Here is a 15,490-nt window from a genome sequence, read left to right as displayed (position 1 = left end):
CGAATAATCGTTTTTTTCCGACTGCAATAAGCTGAAATGAATTGCTCCTGGTATTGTCCATGGTCAGTTGATAAATATAACTCTTTGAATATTTATATCTCCAGCGACCCCTCTGCCCATCAACACCTCTATCTCTAAGATAACGATGGTGATAATTCACACAATTATTCCACAGCTCCATCAGCTGCTTCGTTACAGGCTACTATTTACATACAGTAATTCCTATTTAAATGTTTACATAGGCAGTTTCAATGTTAAATGTTGACATAAAAGCATAACCAAAATTCGCGACAGCAACTGCATAAATACATATACAGATGATAAGATGGGCTGAAATGACATAATCCAAATCATTTTGGTTGAACAAAACAGATGAAGAAAGACTTACATTTATTTACACCTTTCATGACCGCAGGGCATCCCAAAGCGTTTACAGCCAATGAAGTACTTTGGAAGTGCAGTCACCGTTCTAATGTAGGAAACACAGCAGCCAATTTGTGCAGCCAGATCCCACAAACAGTAATGTGATAATAAATATTGGCCCAGGACATCGGGAAGAATTCCCCTGCTCTTAAGAACATAAGGAATAGGGGCAGGAGTAGGCCATTCGGCCCCTCGAGCCTGCTCCGCCATTTAATAAGATCATGGCTGATCTGATCATGGGCTCAGCTCCACTTTCCTGCCCGCTCCCCATAACCCTTTATTCCCTCCTTATTGTTCAAAAAATCTGTCTATCTCCACCTTAAATATATTCAATGACCCAGCCTCCACAGCTCTCTGGGGCAGAGAATTCCACAGATTTACAACCCTCTGAGAGAAGAAATTCCTCCTCATCTCAGTTTTAAATGGGCGGCCTCTTATTCTGAGACTATGGGCCTGAAATTCAGTACCGCTGGAAAGCTGGTGCTCCCCCCACCTTTTTGGGGCCATTAGCGCCAACATTTTTTCATGGTTGGGCCACCCCATATTCAGCTCCAAAAGTGAACAAATGGGTTCCAGCGCTAATGAACCCTTCCAAAGTGGATTTTTCAGCGGTGTGGCTGTCTTAATTTGAGCGTTATCACCACTGAGAAATTCAGCATGCTGGTAAGGGTTTCTACCGAGCCAGCTGCTCCCTGACCTTTTTTTAAAGATTAAGGTTTGCAGCAAGGCCCTGAGGGGGGAAGGAGTTTGGAAGGATGGCTGGTGTAAGAGGTGCAAGGAGAGACAACAGGTTCACTGATATGGAGCTGGAGACACTGATGGATGGTGTGGAGGACAGAAGAAAAATACTGTTTCCTGATATGAGGAGGCCTGGCAGACCGCCAGTACATAATGCATGGAGGGAGACTGTAGGAGAGGTGTCAGGCACCTCCATATATGTGAGGACGCACCCTCCCAGGGTCTCTGCAGACCACTCAACAGTCTGTACCCAGCCCTTCGAGGGTGGCGATGGGTCAACGCCTCCTAGCTCTGGGGCGACGTGGATCCTTCTCCTCCTTCCTGCACCACTGCCACCTCAGGTGGTACTGCTGGCTCGACCTCCAGCGGTTGTCCCCTCATGATGGCCAGGTTGTGCAGCATGCAGCAGACCACAAGGATTATGGAGGCCCGTTGGGGAGAGTACTACAAGGTGCCTCCAGAGCGGTCCAGGCACCGGAACCTCTGCTTAAGGATGCCTATGCACTGCTCGATGATGTACCTGGTGGCACAATGAGCGTCATTGTATGTTTGCTCTGGCGCTGTACTGGGGTTCCGCAGTGGAGTGAGCAGCCAAATGTACAGGGGATATCCCTTGTCCCCAAGCAGCCAACCGCAATCCTGATTCGGGCCAGCGAAGGCGGCGGGCACACTGGTCTGGCACAGAATGAACGAATCATGGCTGCTGCCTCCCTTGCCCGCTGCCTGTCTGCACGATGCTGACGGCGACCACTTCTCTTGCGTACCACCCTGCTTCTGAGCAGGTGTACGAGGTGTCGCCCACCCAACACTCCTCCCATCCTCAGGGTGAACCCTGCCAAGCAGGTCTTTGCAGCCCACAGGACTCCACTAAAACCTGATAGTTGTACAGAAGTACAGGGGTATGTGCAAACCTCTGAGCAGCACTCGGCAGATTGAATGGAGCCAAAACAATTATGGATGCTGTAATCTTGCATAATAAAATTAATATAACTATTTCCCTACCAAAGGGCCCCGATCGCGGCAACACTCCAGCGGTGTTCCGTTCGAGCACCGACTCGAATACCTCGTGGGGGCACTGCTGGGAAAAGGCTTACTTTTTGCAGCTGAAAATCTCTGTCCTTGCTGCTTTTCAGCGGCCCGCACGCTGCAGAGCTCACCGCTGGAAACTCACCTTTACAGCGGCTTCACCGTGCAGTTTCCAGTGGAAGTGCACACCGCTCAAATCCCCACTCCTCCACCCCGAGCTGAATATGGCTCGGGGAGGGAAAATCATCTGACCACAGCAGCCCATCTCGCTTTTCTTTTCTGTCGCCCGCCCAAACTCCGCGCTAGCCGTCCCTTCGGGGACAGTGAATTTTGGCCCCTATGAGTGGAAATATCGTCTCTGCATCCACCTTGTCAAGTTCCCTCATTAGCTTATATGTTTCAAAAAGATCACCTCTCATTCTTCTGAACTCCAATGAGTAGAGGCCCAACCTGCTCAACCTATTTTCATAAGTTAACTCCCTCATCTCTGGAATCAACTTTTTCTGAACAGCCTCCAATGCAAGTATATCCTTCCTTAAATATGGAGACCAAAGCTGTACGTAGTACTCCAGGTGTGGCCTCACCAATACCCTGTGCAGTTGTAGCAGGACTTCTCTGCTTTTAGTCCGAGAGGCGGGAGTTCCTGGCGTTGGTGAGGCCTATAAAAGCTCAGCGGCAGCGAGAGGCGGCGGCAGTCCGAGAGGCGGGAGTTCCTGGCGTTGGTGAGGCCTATAAAGGCTCAGCGGCAGCGAGAGGCGGCGGCAGTCCGAGAGGCGGGAGTTCCTGGTGTTGGTGAGGCCTATAAAGGCCCAGCGGCAGCGAGAGGCGTACCTGTGCAACTGCAGCGGGGAGAGAAGGCAAAAAAGAAGTAGAAAGAAATCAAAAGGTGACATCACAGCCAAGAGGGTAAGTGATTGGCTGGTGATTGGTGAGTAGTTTTTCTTTTTTCTCTTCTATAACAGTGAGTAAACTTTAACATTGTTATTGCCAATTTAAGTGTATCTAAGGGTTAAGTCATGGCAGGAGAGCTCGGTCGGGTGTTATGCTCCTCCTGTACCATGTGGGAACTCAGGGACGACTCCAGTGTCCCTGACAACTATGTGTGCAGGAAGTGTATCCACCTCCAGCTCCTGACGGTCCGCGTTGCGGAGTTGGAGCTGAGGATGGATTCACTTTGGAGCATCCACGATGCTGAGAATGACGTGAGTATCACGTGTAGCGAGTTGGTCATACCGCAGGGAAAGGGTCCACAGCCAGATAGGGAATGGAAGACCAACAGGAAGAGCAGTGCAAGGAAGGTAGTGCAGGAGTCCCCTGTGGTCATCCCCCTGCAAAATAGATACACTGCTTTGGGTACTGTTGAGGGGGATGACTCATCAGGGGAGGGCAGCAGCAGCCAAGTTCATGGCACCGTGGCTGGCTCTGTTGCACAGGAGTGCCGGAAAAAGAGTGGGAGAGCGATAGTGATAGGGGATTCAATTGTAAGGGGAATAGATAGGCGTTTCTGCGGCCGCAACCGAGACTCCAATATGGTATGTTGCCTCCCTGGTGCAAGGGTCAAGGATGTCTCGGAGCGGGTGCAGGACATTCTAAAAAGGGAGGGCGATCAGCCAGTTGTCGTAGTGCACATTGGTACCAACAACATAGGTAAAAAAAGGGATGAGGTCCTACGAAACGAATTTAAGGAACTAGGAGCTAAATTAAAAAAGTAGGACCTCAAAAGTAGTAATCTCGGGATTGCTACCAGTGCCACGTGATAGTCAGAGTAGGAATCGCAGGATAGCGCAGATGAATATGTGGCTTGAGCAGTGGTGCAGCAGGGAGGGATTCAAATTCCTGGGGCATTGGAACCGGTTCTGGGGGAGGTGGGACCAGTACAAACTGGACGGTCTGCACCTGGGCAGGACCGGAACCAATGTCCTAGGGGGAGTGTTTGCTAGTGCTGTTGGAGAGGAGTTAAACTAATATGGCAGGGGGATGGGAACCAATGCAGGGAGACAGAGGGAAACAAAAAGGAGGCAAAAGCAAAAGACAGAAAGATGATGAGGAAAAGTGGAGAGCAGAGAAACCCAAGGCAAAGAACAAAAAGGGCCATTGTACAGCAAAATTCTAAAAGGACAAAGGGTGTTAAAAAAACAAGCCTGAAGGCTTTGTGTCTTAATGCAAGGAGTATCCGCAATAAGGTGAATGAATTAACTGTGCAAATAGATGTTAACAAATATGATGTGATTGGGATTACGGAGACGTGGCTCCAGGATGATCAGGGCTGGGAACTCAACATCCAGGGGTATTCAACATTCAGGAAAGATAGAATAAAAGGAAAAGGAGGTGGGGTAGCATTTCTGGTTAAGGAGGAAATTAAGGCAATAGTTCGGAAGGACATTAGCTTGGATGATGTGGAATCTATATGGGTAGAGCTGCACAACACCAAAGGGCAAAAAACGTTAGTGGGAGTTGTGTACAGACCTCCAAACAGTAGTAGTGATGTTGGGGAGGGCATCAAACATGAAATTAGGGGTGCGTGCAATAAAGGTGCAGCAGTTATAATGGGTGACTTTAATATGCACATAGATTGGGCTAACCAAGCTGGAAGCAATATGGTGGAGGAGGATTTCCTGGAGTGCATAAGGGATGGTTTTTTAGACCAATATGTCGAGGAACCAACGAGGGGGGAGGCCATCTTAGACTGGGTGTTGTGTAATGAGAGAGGATTAATTAGCAATCTCGTGCGAGGCCCCTTGGGGAAGAGTGACCATAATATGGTGGAATTCTGCATTAGGATGGAGAATGAAACAGTTAATTCAGAGACCATGGTCCAGAACTTAAAGAAGGCTAACTTTGAAGGTATGAGGCGTGAATTGGCTAGGATAGATTGGCGAATGATACTGAAGGGGTTGACTGTGGATGGGCAATGGTAGACATTTAGAGACCGCATGGATGAACTACAACAATTGTACATTCCTGTCTGGCGTAAAAATAAAAAAGGGAAGGTGGCTCAACCGTGGCTATCAAGGGAAATCAGGGATAGTATTAAAGCCAAGGAAGTGGCATACAAATTGGCCAGAAATAGCAGCGAACCCGGGGACTGGGAGAAATTTAAAACTCAGCAGAGGAGGACAAAGGGTTTGATTAGGGCCGGGAAAATGGAGTACGAGAAGAAGCTTGCAGGGAACATTAAGACGATTGCAAAAGTTTCTATAGATATGTAAAGAGAAAACAAACGTAGGTCCCCTGCAGTCCGAATCAGGGGAAGTCATAACGGGGAACAAAGAAATGGCGGACCAATTGAACAAGTACTTTGGTTCGGTATTCACTAAGGAGGACACAAACAACCTTCCGGATATAAAAGGGGTCGGAGGGTCTAGTAAGGAGGAGGAACTGAGGGAAATCCTTATTAGTCGGGAAATTGATGGGATTGAAGGCCGATAAATCCCCAGGGCCTGATGGACTGCATCCCAGAGTACTTAAGGAGGTGGCCTTGGAAATAGTGGATGCATTGACAGTCATTTTCCAACATTCCATTGACTCTGGATCAGTTCCTATGGAGTGGAGGGTAGCCAATGTAACCCTACTTTTTCAAAAAGGAGGGAGAGAGAAAACAGGGAATTATCGGTAGTGGGTAAAATGATGGAATCAATTATTAAGGATGTCATAGCAGTTCATTTGGAAAGAAGTGATATGATAGGTCCAAGTCAGCATGGATTTGTGAAAGGGAAATCATGCTTGACAAATCTTCTGGAATTTTTTGAGGATGTTTCCAGTAAAGTGGACAAGGGAGAACCAGTTGATGTGGTATATTTGGACTTTCGGAAGGCTTTCGACAAGGTCCCACACAAGAGATTAATGTGCAAAGTTAAAGCACATGGGATTGGGGGTAGTGTGCTGACATGGATTGAGAACTGGTTGTCAGACAGGAAGCAAAGAGTAGGAGTAAATGGGGACTTTTCAGAATGGCAGGCAGTGACTAGTGGGGTACCGCAAAGTTCTGTGCTGGGGCCCCAGCTGTTTACACTGTACATTAATGATTTAGACGAGGGGATTAAATGTAGTATCTCCAAATTTGCGGATGACACTAAGTTGGGTGGCAGTGCGAGCTGCGAGGAGGATGCTATGAGGCTGCAGAGCGACTTGGATAGGTTAGGTGAGTGGGCAAATGCATGGCAGATGAAGTATAATGTGGATAAATGTGAGGTTATCCACTTTGGTGGTAAAAACAGAGAGAGACAGACTATTATCTGAATGGTGACAGATTAGGAAAAGGGGAGGTGCAAAGAGACCTGGGTGTCATGGTACATCAGTCATTGAAGGTTGGCATGCAGGTACAGCAGGCGGTTAAGAAAGCAAATAGCATGTTGGCCTTCATAGCGAGGGGATTTGAGTACAGGGGCAGGGAGGTGTTGCTACAGTTGTGCAGGGCCTTGGTGAGGCCACACCTGGAGTATTGTGTACAGTTTTGGTCTCCTAACCTGAGGAAGGACATTCTTGCTATTGAGGGAGTGCAGCGAAGGTTTACCAGACTGATTCCTGGGATGGCGTGACTGACCTATCAAGAAAGACTGGATCAACTGGGCTTGTATTCACTGGAGTTCAGAAGAATGAGAGGGGACCTCATAGAAACGTTTAAAATTCTGAAGGGTTTAGACAGGTTAGATGCAGGAAGAATGTTCCCAATGTTGGGGAAGTCCAGAACCAGGGGACACAGTCTAAGGATAAGGGCTAAGCCATTTAGGACCGAGATGAGGAGGAATTTCTTCACCCAGAGAGTGGTGAACCTGTGGAATTCTCTACCACAGAAAGTTGTTGAGGCCAATTCACTAAATATATTCAAAAAGGAGTTAGATGAAGTCCTTACTACTAGGGGGATCAAGGGGTATGGTGAGAAAGCAGGAATGGGGTACTGAAGTTGCATGTTCAGCCATGAACTCATTGAATGGCGCTGCAGGCTAGAAGGGCCGAATGGCCTACTCCTGCACCTATTTTCTATGTTTCTATACTCTATCCCCCTTGCAATAAAGGCCAACATTCCATTTGCCTTCCTGATCACTTGCTGTACCTGCATACTGACCTTTTGTGTTTCATGCACAAGGACTCCTAGGTCCCCCTGTACTGCAGCACTTTGCAATTTTTGCTCCATTTAAATTATAATTTGCTTTTCTATTTTTTCTGCCAAAGTGGATAACCTCAAATTTTCCCACATTATACTCCATCTGACAAATGTTTGCCCACTCAGTCAGCCTGTCTATATCCCTTTGCAGATTGTGTGTGTCCTCCTCACAATTTGCTTTCCCACTCATCTTTGCATCATCAGCAAACTTGCTACATTACACTCGGTCCCTTCATCCAAGTCATTTAATATAGATTGTAAATAGTTGAAGACATAGCACCGATCCCTACGGCACCCTACTCGTCACTGTTTGCCAACCGGAACATGACCCATTTATCCCGACTTTTTGTTAGTTAGCCAATCCTCTATCCATGCTAATATATAACCCCATGTATTTTTATCTTGTGCAGTAAACCTTTTCTGTGGCACCTTATCGAATGCCTTCTGGAAATCCAAATACACCACATCTTCTTCAAAATAATACCTTGGGCTCTTTTCCGTCCACTTGAGGGGGCAGATGTGGCCTGGGCTTAACATGTCATCCCAAAGACTGGAACTCTCCCTCAGTGTTGCAATAATCTGAAGTGGCAGCCTAGATTTTGTGCAATGGGACTTGAAACCACAACCGTCAAATATCTTTAGGATCAAGCGAGTGCTTCTTTAGACTTTACGTTCCATTTAACCAGTCAAATTTTCTAGGAGCATTGCATTTCGTGAGTGCATTTATTTAATTATAAACTTGAAACTTGCATAGTATCTCAGACTGATGGGATGTGGACTGCAATTTCCTCAAAGAAGAAATTCCTGATTCCCACCATGCTTTTTTGAGGGGGTGGGGTGAGAATGGAACAGAGATTGGTTGGAGTGAGAGGGGAAACGACTAAACCAAGTTTACCAGGGAAGTGATTGGTGGATGCTCTCGGTTGCAGAAGTGGTTGATCAGCTGGCCACCTGACTGCCATGGCATGTGACATGGCAGAGGAATGAGATATAGCAAAAGATACAAGACAACTTTTAGCATTGCCCCAGTTCCTTTTTAAGCTGGTGCTCTGCAAAAGCAACATGTCAACATCATCACGTTGATTCCAAATATAACCTTATTTCTCACTTGGCTTATTCCACAGGAGAAATTACGGTTCATTGGTCCGTGAAATGTTTTTGAGTTTAGCCTCTAGCTTGTGACTTGTGTTGATTTTTTTTTTTTTCCCCTTCTCGTTTTTGTTTATCTCATTGAATATGCAACCACAAGTTACATTTATATAGCGCCTTTAACGTAGTATAACATCCCAAGGCACTTCACAGGAGCGTTATCAAACAAAATTTGACCCCGGACCACATCAGGAGATATTCAGACAGCTTGGTGAAAGAGCTAGTTTTAGGGAGCGTCTTAAAGGAGGAGAAGTAGAGAGATTCAGGGAGGGAATTCCAGAGTTTAGGACCCAGGCAGCTGAAGGCAACGCTGCCAATGATGGAGCGATTAAAATTGGCGATGCGCAAGTGGCCAGAATTGGAGAAGCGCAGATATCTCGGAGTTGTGGGGCTGGAGGAGATTACAGAGATCGGGAGGGATTTGTAAACTGGGATGAGAATTTTAAAATCGAGGTGTTGTCGGACCGAGAGCCAATGTAGGTCAGCGAGCACAGAGGTGATGCACAATGTTCCCTCTAATTTTTGGGGAGGGCCACCCGTCCCCTTTAATGGGCTGCACGGCCCATTCAAATTTCCACGCAAGCAGTTTTTTTTCCATTCAAAAGCTAGTCAGCCAGCTGCCTCCAGCGTGCTGCGTGGCCGCGCAGCTTAAGAGGAACATTGGTGATGGTTGAATGGGAGTTGGTGAGAGTTCGGAAAGTCAAGGACGAGGAAAGAAAATTGAAGATGGAAGCTTATCTCTCCAGCACCTCACTAAAGCAATGTTTTCCTGTTTCACAGGTGCCACCAGAAGATTACGAGCTGCCCATTCGAGAATCCCTCATGAGCACAGAAGTAAGACGATACATGTACTTCAGTTCCACTGGCTTCATGATGCTTCTTGCCCCAGTAAGTGATCCTGCCATTTCCAATTGAGTGAGTTTGAATCAGCCTGAAATGGGATAACTCCTGCAATTGTCAGACCAAACATAACTTTTCACCCATGTGTTCAATTTTTGTTTTTGAAACAATTTATTTGTAACCGAGAAGGTAAGCTGAGCGGTGTTCAGAGTGTGGTCAACATAGCTCTGAATCGCATGAGAGCAATGTGGGTTGACGCTTCGTAATCCATTTCCTTTTTTTGCCTCGGTGGAAGCCTCCCAAAATAGAATTGATGGAGTGGATAGAGAGAAAATTTTTCCGCTAGACAAGACATAACCTTCAAATCAGAGCCCAGCCATTCAGGAGAGAAGGTGGGGAACACTTCTCCACATAAAGGGCAGTAGAAGTGTGGAACTCTTTCCCATTAAAAAGCTAGCTCAATTAATAACATTAAATTTGAGATCGATAGATTTTTGCTGAACGAGGGTATAAAAAGGTGGAGCCAAGGCAGGTAGATGGAGTTAAAATACAAATCAGCCATGATCTCATTGAATGGCAGACTTCACAGGCTCCAGGGGCTGAATGACCTCCTTCTGTTCTTATGTTCCTAGAATTAAGGTTCAATTCATATGAATTTCAAGGAACCCACATCCCGCACTGTGCATGTGCATTAATACACTTGTCTGTGTCACAAGTAAAACCAATATTTTGGTCATCCTTCCTCCGATTTTCTTCCCTGATCCCTGAAGATAGTGACTTGTGCCGAGTATAGTTCCACAAGTACAAATTATCCACTAGTTATCCACTTTGGTAGGAAAAATAGAGGGCTCAATTTCCCCCAGTGCATTGCGCCGTTTCTTTGGAGCAGGCTGCTTTTATTGGTCTAAGTTTAAAAATCCCCAGTTTCCCCAATCAATTTGTACCAGTGTAACTCTGTTAGTTACGATTTTTTTTTAGGTACGTTTTTTTTTCAGCCAAAGCGGGTGTAACCTGTCACCCATGCCAATTCTGGCCATTTAGGCAAGTTTGGCCAGCTGAATTACTCCAGTGTTGCTTAGGCCGGCGTATGTGGCCTCTGCAGAAAAACTTTATGGAGAATTAAAGAAATTGGCGCAAGTAATGAAATCGGTGCAGGTAAGTGCAGCAGATGCCCGGACAGCAGCAGCAGGAAAGGTGAGAGAGAGGTGGGGGGTGGAAGGGGTTGTGGGGTGGGGGGGGAGCCTTTCGGGTGTAGTTAGGTGTGGGGACTAGGAAGGGAGGAGGCCATTCAGTCTGGGATAGGGGTGGGATAGCGGATCGGCAAGCCCTTCGGCCTGGGTTAGGGGCAGGGAGTGGGACCAGCATTAATAATTGGAGCTAAGTTGCTGCAATATATTTTAATGTGTTTTTAAGTTGATGCAGTATGCTTTAATGTGTTTTTATGTTGATGCAATGTGTTTTAATGTGTTGGGAACTGGCTGTATGTTTCACTTGGCAGCCTCAGTTCACGTTGTGTCCCTGGTTACCGTGGCAACCCGACCTTTTTGGCGCAGATCAAGGCGCCCCCCCCACCCCCCGAGGAGACTGGTTACGCTGCGCGGCGCGAAATTCAAATTATACATCGGGGAAAGTTTGGCAAAATATTTCTGGCCTAGAAAACTTGGCATAACTCTAGTAACACGCCAGAAAACGGGGTTGGGGAAAATTCACAGGTGTTTCAATGATGGACCTAAAATTCCAGGTCGGAACTAAATCTAGAAGGGTGGAAGATGACTGTGCGTGGATTTTTTTAACGTGTGGTGACTGTTGCACACCAGCCACCACACGGGCTTGACAGAGCTAAGTCTTGGTCCAGTAGCAAGGATTAACCAAGACGACTGGAGACCAGCTCTGCTGCACGGACCTAGTGCGCACACATATCGCAGTGTGGGCTGACCCATGCTGGCCCTGGGCCCTCGCCTCTTCTGGGCCCCGACCTCACGCGTCTCCTGGGCACCGATCACGTCCCTCTACAATCTCTCGCCGCTCCTTCGCCCCGACCTCGGCGCTCCTTCAGTACCTGCCCACGCTCCAATCACCGACCTGGATCTTGATGACGTCCTTATTCACTGCCGTCGCTCTCCTGCTCCAGCACTTCCTGCTCCATGAAATGGTACGCAGCCACGCTGCTCCTTCCGCTCCCTGGCCTGCCAAATCAAGAATGGCAGAAGCCTGGTGACTAACCTTCAGTGCTACACTCTGTAATAGATTTACCCTTTGAGCTTTGTTGAGACCATTCTGTTCAATTTTTACTCTCCTCTCCTAAAGATTGCGACTTATGCTGGGGTATGGTTCCTTAAGCAGCCCTCTAGTTAATTGCCCATTCTTTATAGGTGAATCTCAACAGTCATGGTCAGTAGGTCATAACAATAACTAGCATTTATATAGTGCCTTTTAATGTTGCAAAGTCATGGGGGAAATACCACAGTCAAGCCAAACCCATCTCTTTGTTTTTCTGTCTACTGAAGTAGTTGGACAGCAATTAGTAGTTGGAATCCTGGCTAATCCTTTCCCCCCTCTCTTCCTAGACCATGGGCGCAAATTCCGAATATAGTGCTGCACTCAAAGCTGGGACCTTCTGTTGTGTGGAGTACCATGCTATGGAGTGTATTTAGATACTGAGCCATCAACGTTTCGACCATTTTACATGAATATCTTAAGAAAACATAATTTATTTCTAAGTGGAAACCTAATTCTCCGGGCGGGAATCCCATGGGATCAGGGAACGTCGGTTTTACTTCCCACCCAATATAATTCTCCGTTGACTTCACTGGGGATCAAAACCAGCGTCGCATTTTCCTGACGGGTGGGTTAGGTTACAATTGTCCCCACAAGTATATTTGTCTGGGAACAGCTGAGATATTAACTTGGTGAGGATGCAAAGATTGTTATAGAACTGCAAGGCGCATCATTTTCCATCAATAATGATGCAAATTTTTCACCGATAACTGGATAATCCCCTAAACCCTAGTAACAATCCTGCAATCACGTGTAATAAAAATTGAATTTGACATTAGATATTAGGACAGGTCGCCCAAAGCTTGGTCAAAGAGGTAAAAGAAAGACTTGCATTTATATAGCACCTTTCACGACCACCTGACATCCCAAAGAACATTACTGCCAATGAAGTGTGGTCACTGTTGTAATGTAGGTTTTAAGGAGCGCCTTGTAGGAGGAGAGAGTGGTGGAGAGGTTTAGGGAGGGAATTCCATAGATTGGAGCCTAGATGACTGAAGGCATGTGAATGGCAGTGGGGAGGGGGTCAGTGAAGGAAATCAGGGATGCGCAAGAGGCTGGAATTGAAGGAGCCGAGAGATTTGGACAGTGCACTCCATGTTTCAGAAGTTTTAGCTTCCAGCCTTGGCCAGGGCGACAGACTGGAGACACGACCCGTATAATGATGTCTGTTAATCTATTAGGTATTCTATTTGGCAGCCTGGTGCTGTCTGTACACGACCTTTCATAACTACCTGGGCCAGTATCTGAAGAGCTTCTTCTGGGCATTCTGCCTGCTAATCAGTGTCGTCGCTGTCCTGCTGACCACATTCCTGCTCCTCATTCTGCACCGACACAACAAAAAGGTAGGAAAGAGGCGCCTGTACCCGTGATGCTGTGGTTACTTGTAAAACCAATGAAGCGTCTGATTGCTTTGACTATCTGCGCACGTTTTCATGCTTCTGCACCTGCAAATGCGATTTTATTTTCATCCCAGAGTCGAATGCAGTAAACATAGAGTAACAACAATTCAGGTTTGGAGTTGTTACGCATTTCATTTGAAAGTGAGGGATGTCTGTGCTGAGGAAGGGAACACTTTTCCCTTTGAGCGCCCAGTACCGGCGTCAAAGGCTCCCAGGCCAGGCTGACAGCGTGGCTGAAAATAGGGCAAAGTTTCCTTTGTGCTCTGCCCTTAACGACAGAGTAAGATTTTCTCTGTGGTCCTGCGTGCCATTTATAAAACAACTTGTGATTTTCGTTACACGTTCATGCACAGAGGAAATCAGCCAACCGTGCACTTCAACCACAACTTCAGACGAGGAAGATCCTCACCACACAGGTTCGATGTTTCGGTTTCTCCCACAAACTGTCCTCGTGGCCGCTGAGTGAGACTGACGACCTGGGCCAAATTAGAAGCTTGCAGCATGGAAGGGTGGGGGGGGGTCGATCTTGCCTCCGTGCCATGAGGATAATATGAACCAGAGCCCAGCAAAAGGTAGAAGCCTCATTTTCCCTTGATATCATCTTCAGAGATTCAAGGAGCACATGGGTAACTGCACAAGTATCCCGCTCCGCTCAAGGGGACACTGTTGTTACGCACCTCGGTTACTCTATCATATCTTCACTGCTGTGAAGTACCTTGGGATGTTTTACTATATAAATCAAAGTTATTATATAATTAGATAAAGGACTGTTCAGGCACATCCCTAAACGTACAATGCTCTGACTGCATGCAAGAGTGGCTGGCACCACTGCACCTGAGAAAATTAGGACAGCAATTCCTAAGACCCTAAACTTAGAACAGTATACTTTAGGATCACGCAGTTCATGGCAGGATAGGCAGGCAGGAACAGTAAAGGTAGACCACTTATAGATGTGCCGAATATCGCTACTCGCTACTACAGGTGGGAAGATGCATTCATCTGCTAACCTCCTTCCACCAAATGTATGTGTACTAGGAAGGTGTGTCTTGCACAGCACTCATTCTTCGACTGCCAGCTAGAACTGGGTAAGAACCAAGAGGGCATACAACAAATTTCTCCTCACTGATCCCACAACACGCCACATGAAGGAGGGACAGGCTGATGTAGGCAGGAAGATGAAAGCACATCAGGTATCTCCAGAGGCAAAAAACCAAAAATGAATCCGTTTGTTTTAATCAACCAAAATTACAAGGAGGGCGACTTGGTGTGGTAGTTGTACGCACGGTGTTAACAGATGGGCAACAGGTTCATGCTGACAAGCCTCCGCTGCCGATCTCGTGTTTGCTGAGTAAAGGCCAAGTTCATCCCCGCAGGTAAGGTGGGATGAACTGCAGACCAGGAAGAAGGAAGGGTTCAGAGCAGCCCGGATACAAGCCTGGAGCAAGTTGTTCACCTACCTTCTCAGTCCGACATGCAGGGATACAAAGACTAAAAGAAAATAAACGACCTGCATTTCGATAGCATCGTTCATGACCTTAGACATCCCAAAGCTCTTTACAGCCAATTAAGTACTTAAGGAAACGTCTTCACGAAGGAAGACACAAATAACCTTCCAGAAATACTACGGGAACCGAGGGTCTAATGAAAAGGAGGAACTGAAGGAAATCCTTATTAGTCGGGAAATTGATAGGATTGAAGGCCGATAAATCCCATGGGCCTGATAGTCTGCATCCCAGAGTACTTAAGGAAGTGGCCTTGAAATAGTGGATGCATTGGTGATCATTTTCCAACAATCTATCAACTCTGGATCAGTTCCTATGGACTGGAGGGTAGCTAATGTAACACCACTTTTTTAAAAAGGAGAGAGAGAGAAAACGGGTAATTATAGACCAGTTAGCCTGACATCAGTAGTGGGGAAAATGTTGGAATCAATTACTAAAGATGAAATAGCAGCACATTTGGAAAGCAGTGACGGGATCGTTCCAAGTCAGCATGGGTTTATGAAAGGGAAAGCATGCTTGACAAATCTTCGAGAATTTTTTGAGGATGTAACTAGTAGAGTGGACAATGGAGAACCAGTGGATGTGATGTATTTGGACTTTCAAAAGGCTTTTGACAAGGTCCCACACAAGAGATTGGTGTGCAAAATTAAAGCACATGGTATTGGGGGTAACGTACTGACGTGGATAGAGAATTGGTTGGCAGGCAGGAAGCAGAGAGTCGGGATAAACGGGTCCTTTTTCAGAATGGCAGGCAGTGACTAGTGGGATGCCACAGGGCTCAGTGCTGGGACCCCAGCTATTTACAATATATATTAATGATTTAGATGAAAGAATGGAGTGTAATATCTCCAAGTTTGCAGATGACACTAAGCTGGGTGGCGGTGTGAGCTGTGAGGAGGATGCGAAGAGGCTGCAGGGTGACTTGGACAGGTTAGGTGAGTGGGCAAATGCATGGCAAATGCAGTATAATGTGGATAAATGTGAGGTTATCCACTTTGGTGGCAAAAACATGAAGGCAGAATATTATCTGA

At 46.7% G+C, this 15,490-nt stretch overlaps 1 protein-coding gene across 7 annotated transcripts in view; it reads left to right on the top strand.

The window, feature by feature from the left end:
* The window catches only part of tmem268 (transmembrane protein 268), a 73,500-nt gene that overhangs the window by 31,254 nt on the left and 26,756 nt on the right, over nucleotides 1-15,490 (top strand). For 6 of the 7 annotated variants that reach the window (XM_070861228.1, XM_070861223.1, XM_070861226.1 and 3 more), the window contains 2 exons: nucleotides 9,221-9,328; nucleotides 12,739-12,900. In XM_070861228.1, the coding sequence (XP_070717329.1) occupies nucleotides 9,221-9,328; nucleotides 12,739-12,900 (270 nt within the window). The remainder of the gene's footprint in view (nucleotides 1-9,220; nucleotides 9,329-12,738; nucleotides 12,901-15,490) is intronic. The other variant, XM_070861230.1, reaches the window with a different exon arrangement.

Source organism: Pristiophorus japonicus, chromosome 19 (genome assembly GCF_044704955.1).
Source record: "Pristiophorus japonicus isolate sPriJap1 chromosome 19, sPriJap1.hap1, whole genome shotgun sequence".
Lineage (NCBI taxonomy): Eukaryota > Metazoa > Chordata > Chondrichthyes > Pristiophoridae > Pristiophorus > Pristiophorus japonicus.
The sequence above is the reverse complement of the archived record's forward strand: the minus strand, read 5'-3'. Positions and strand labels throughout refer to the sequence as shown.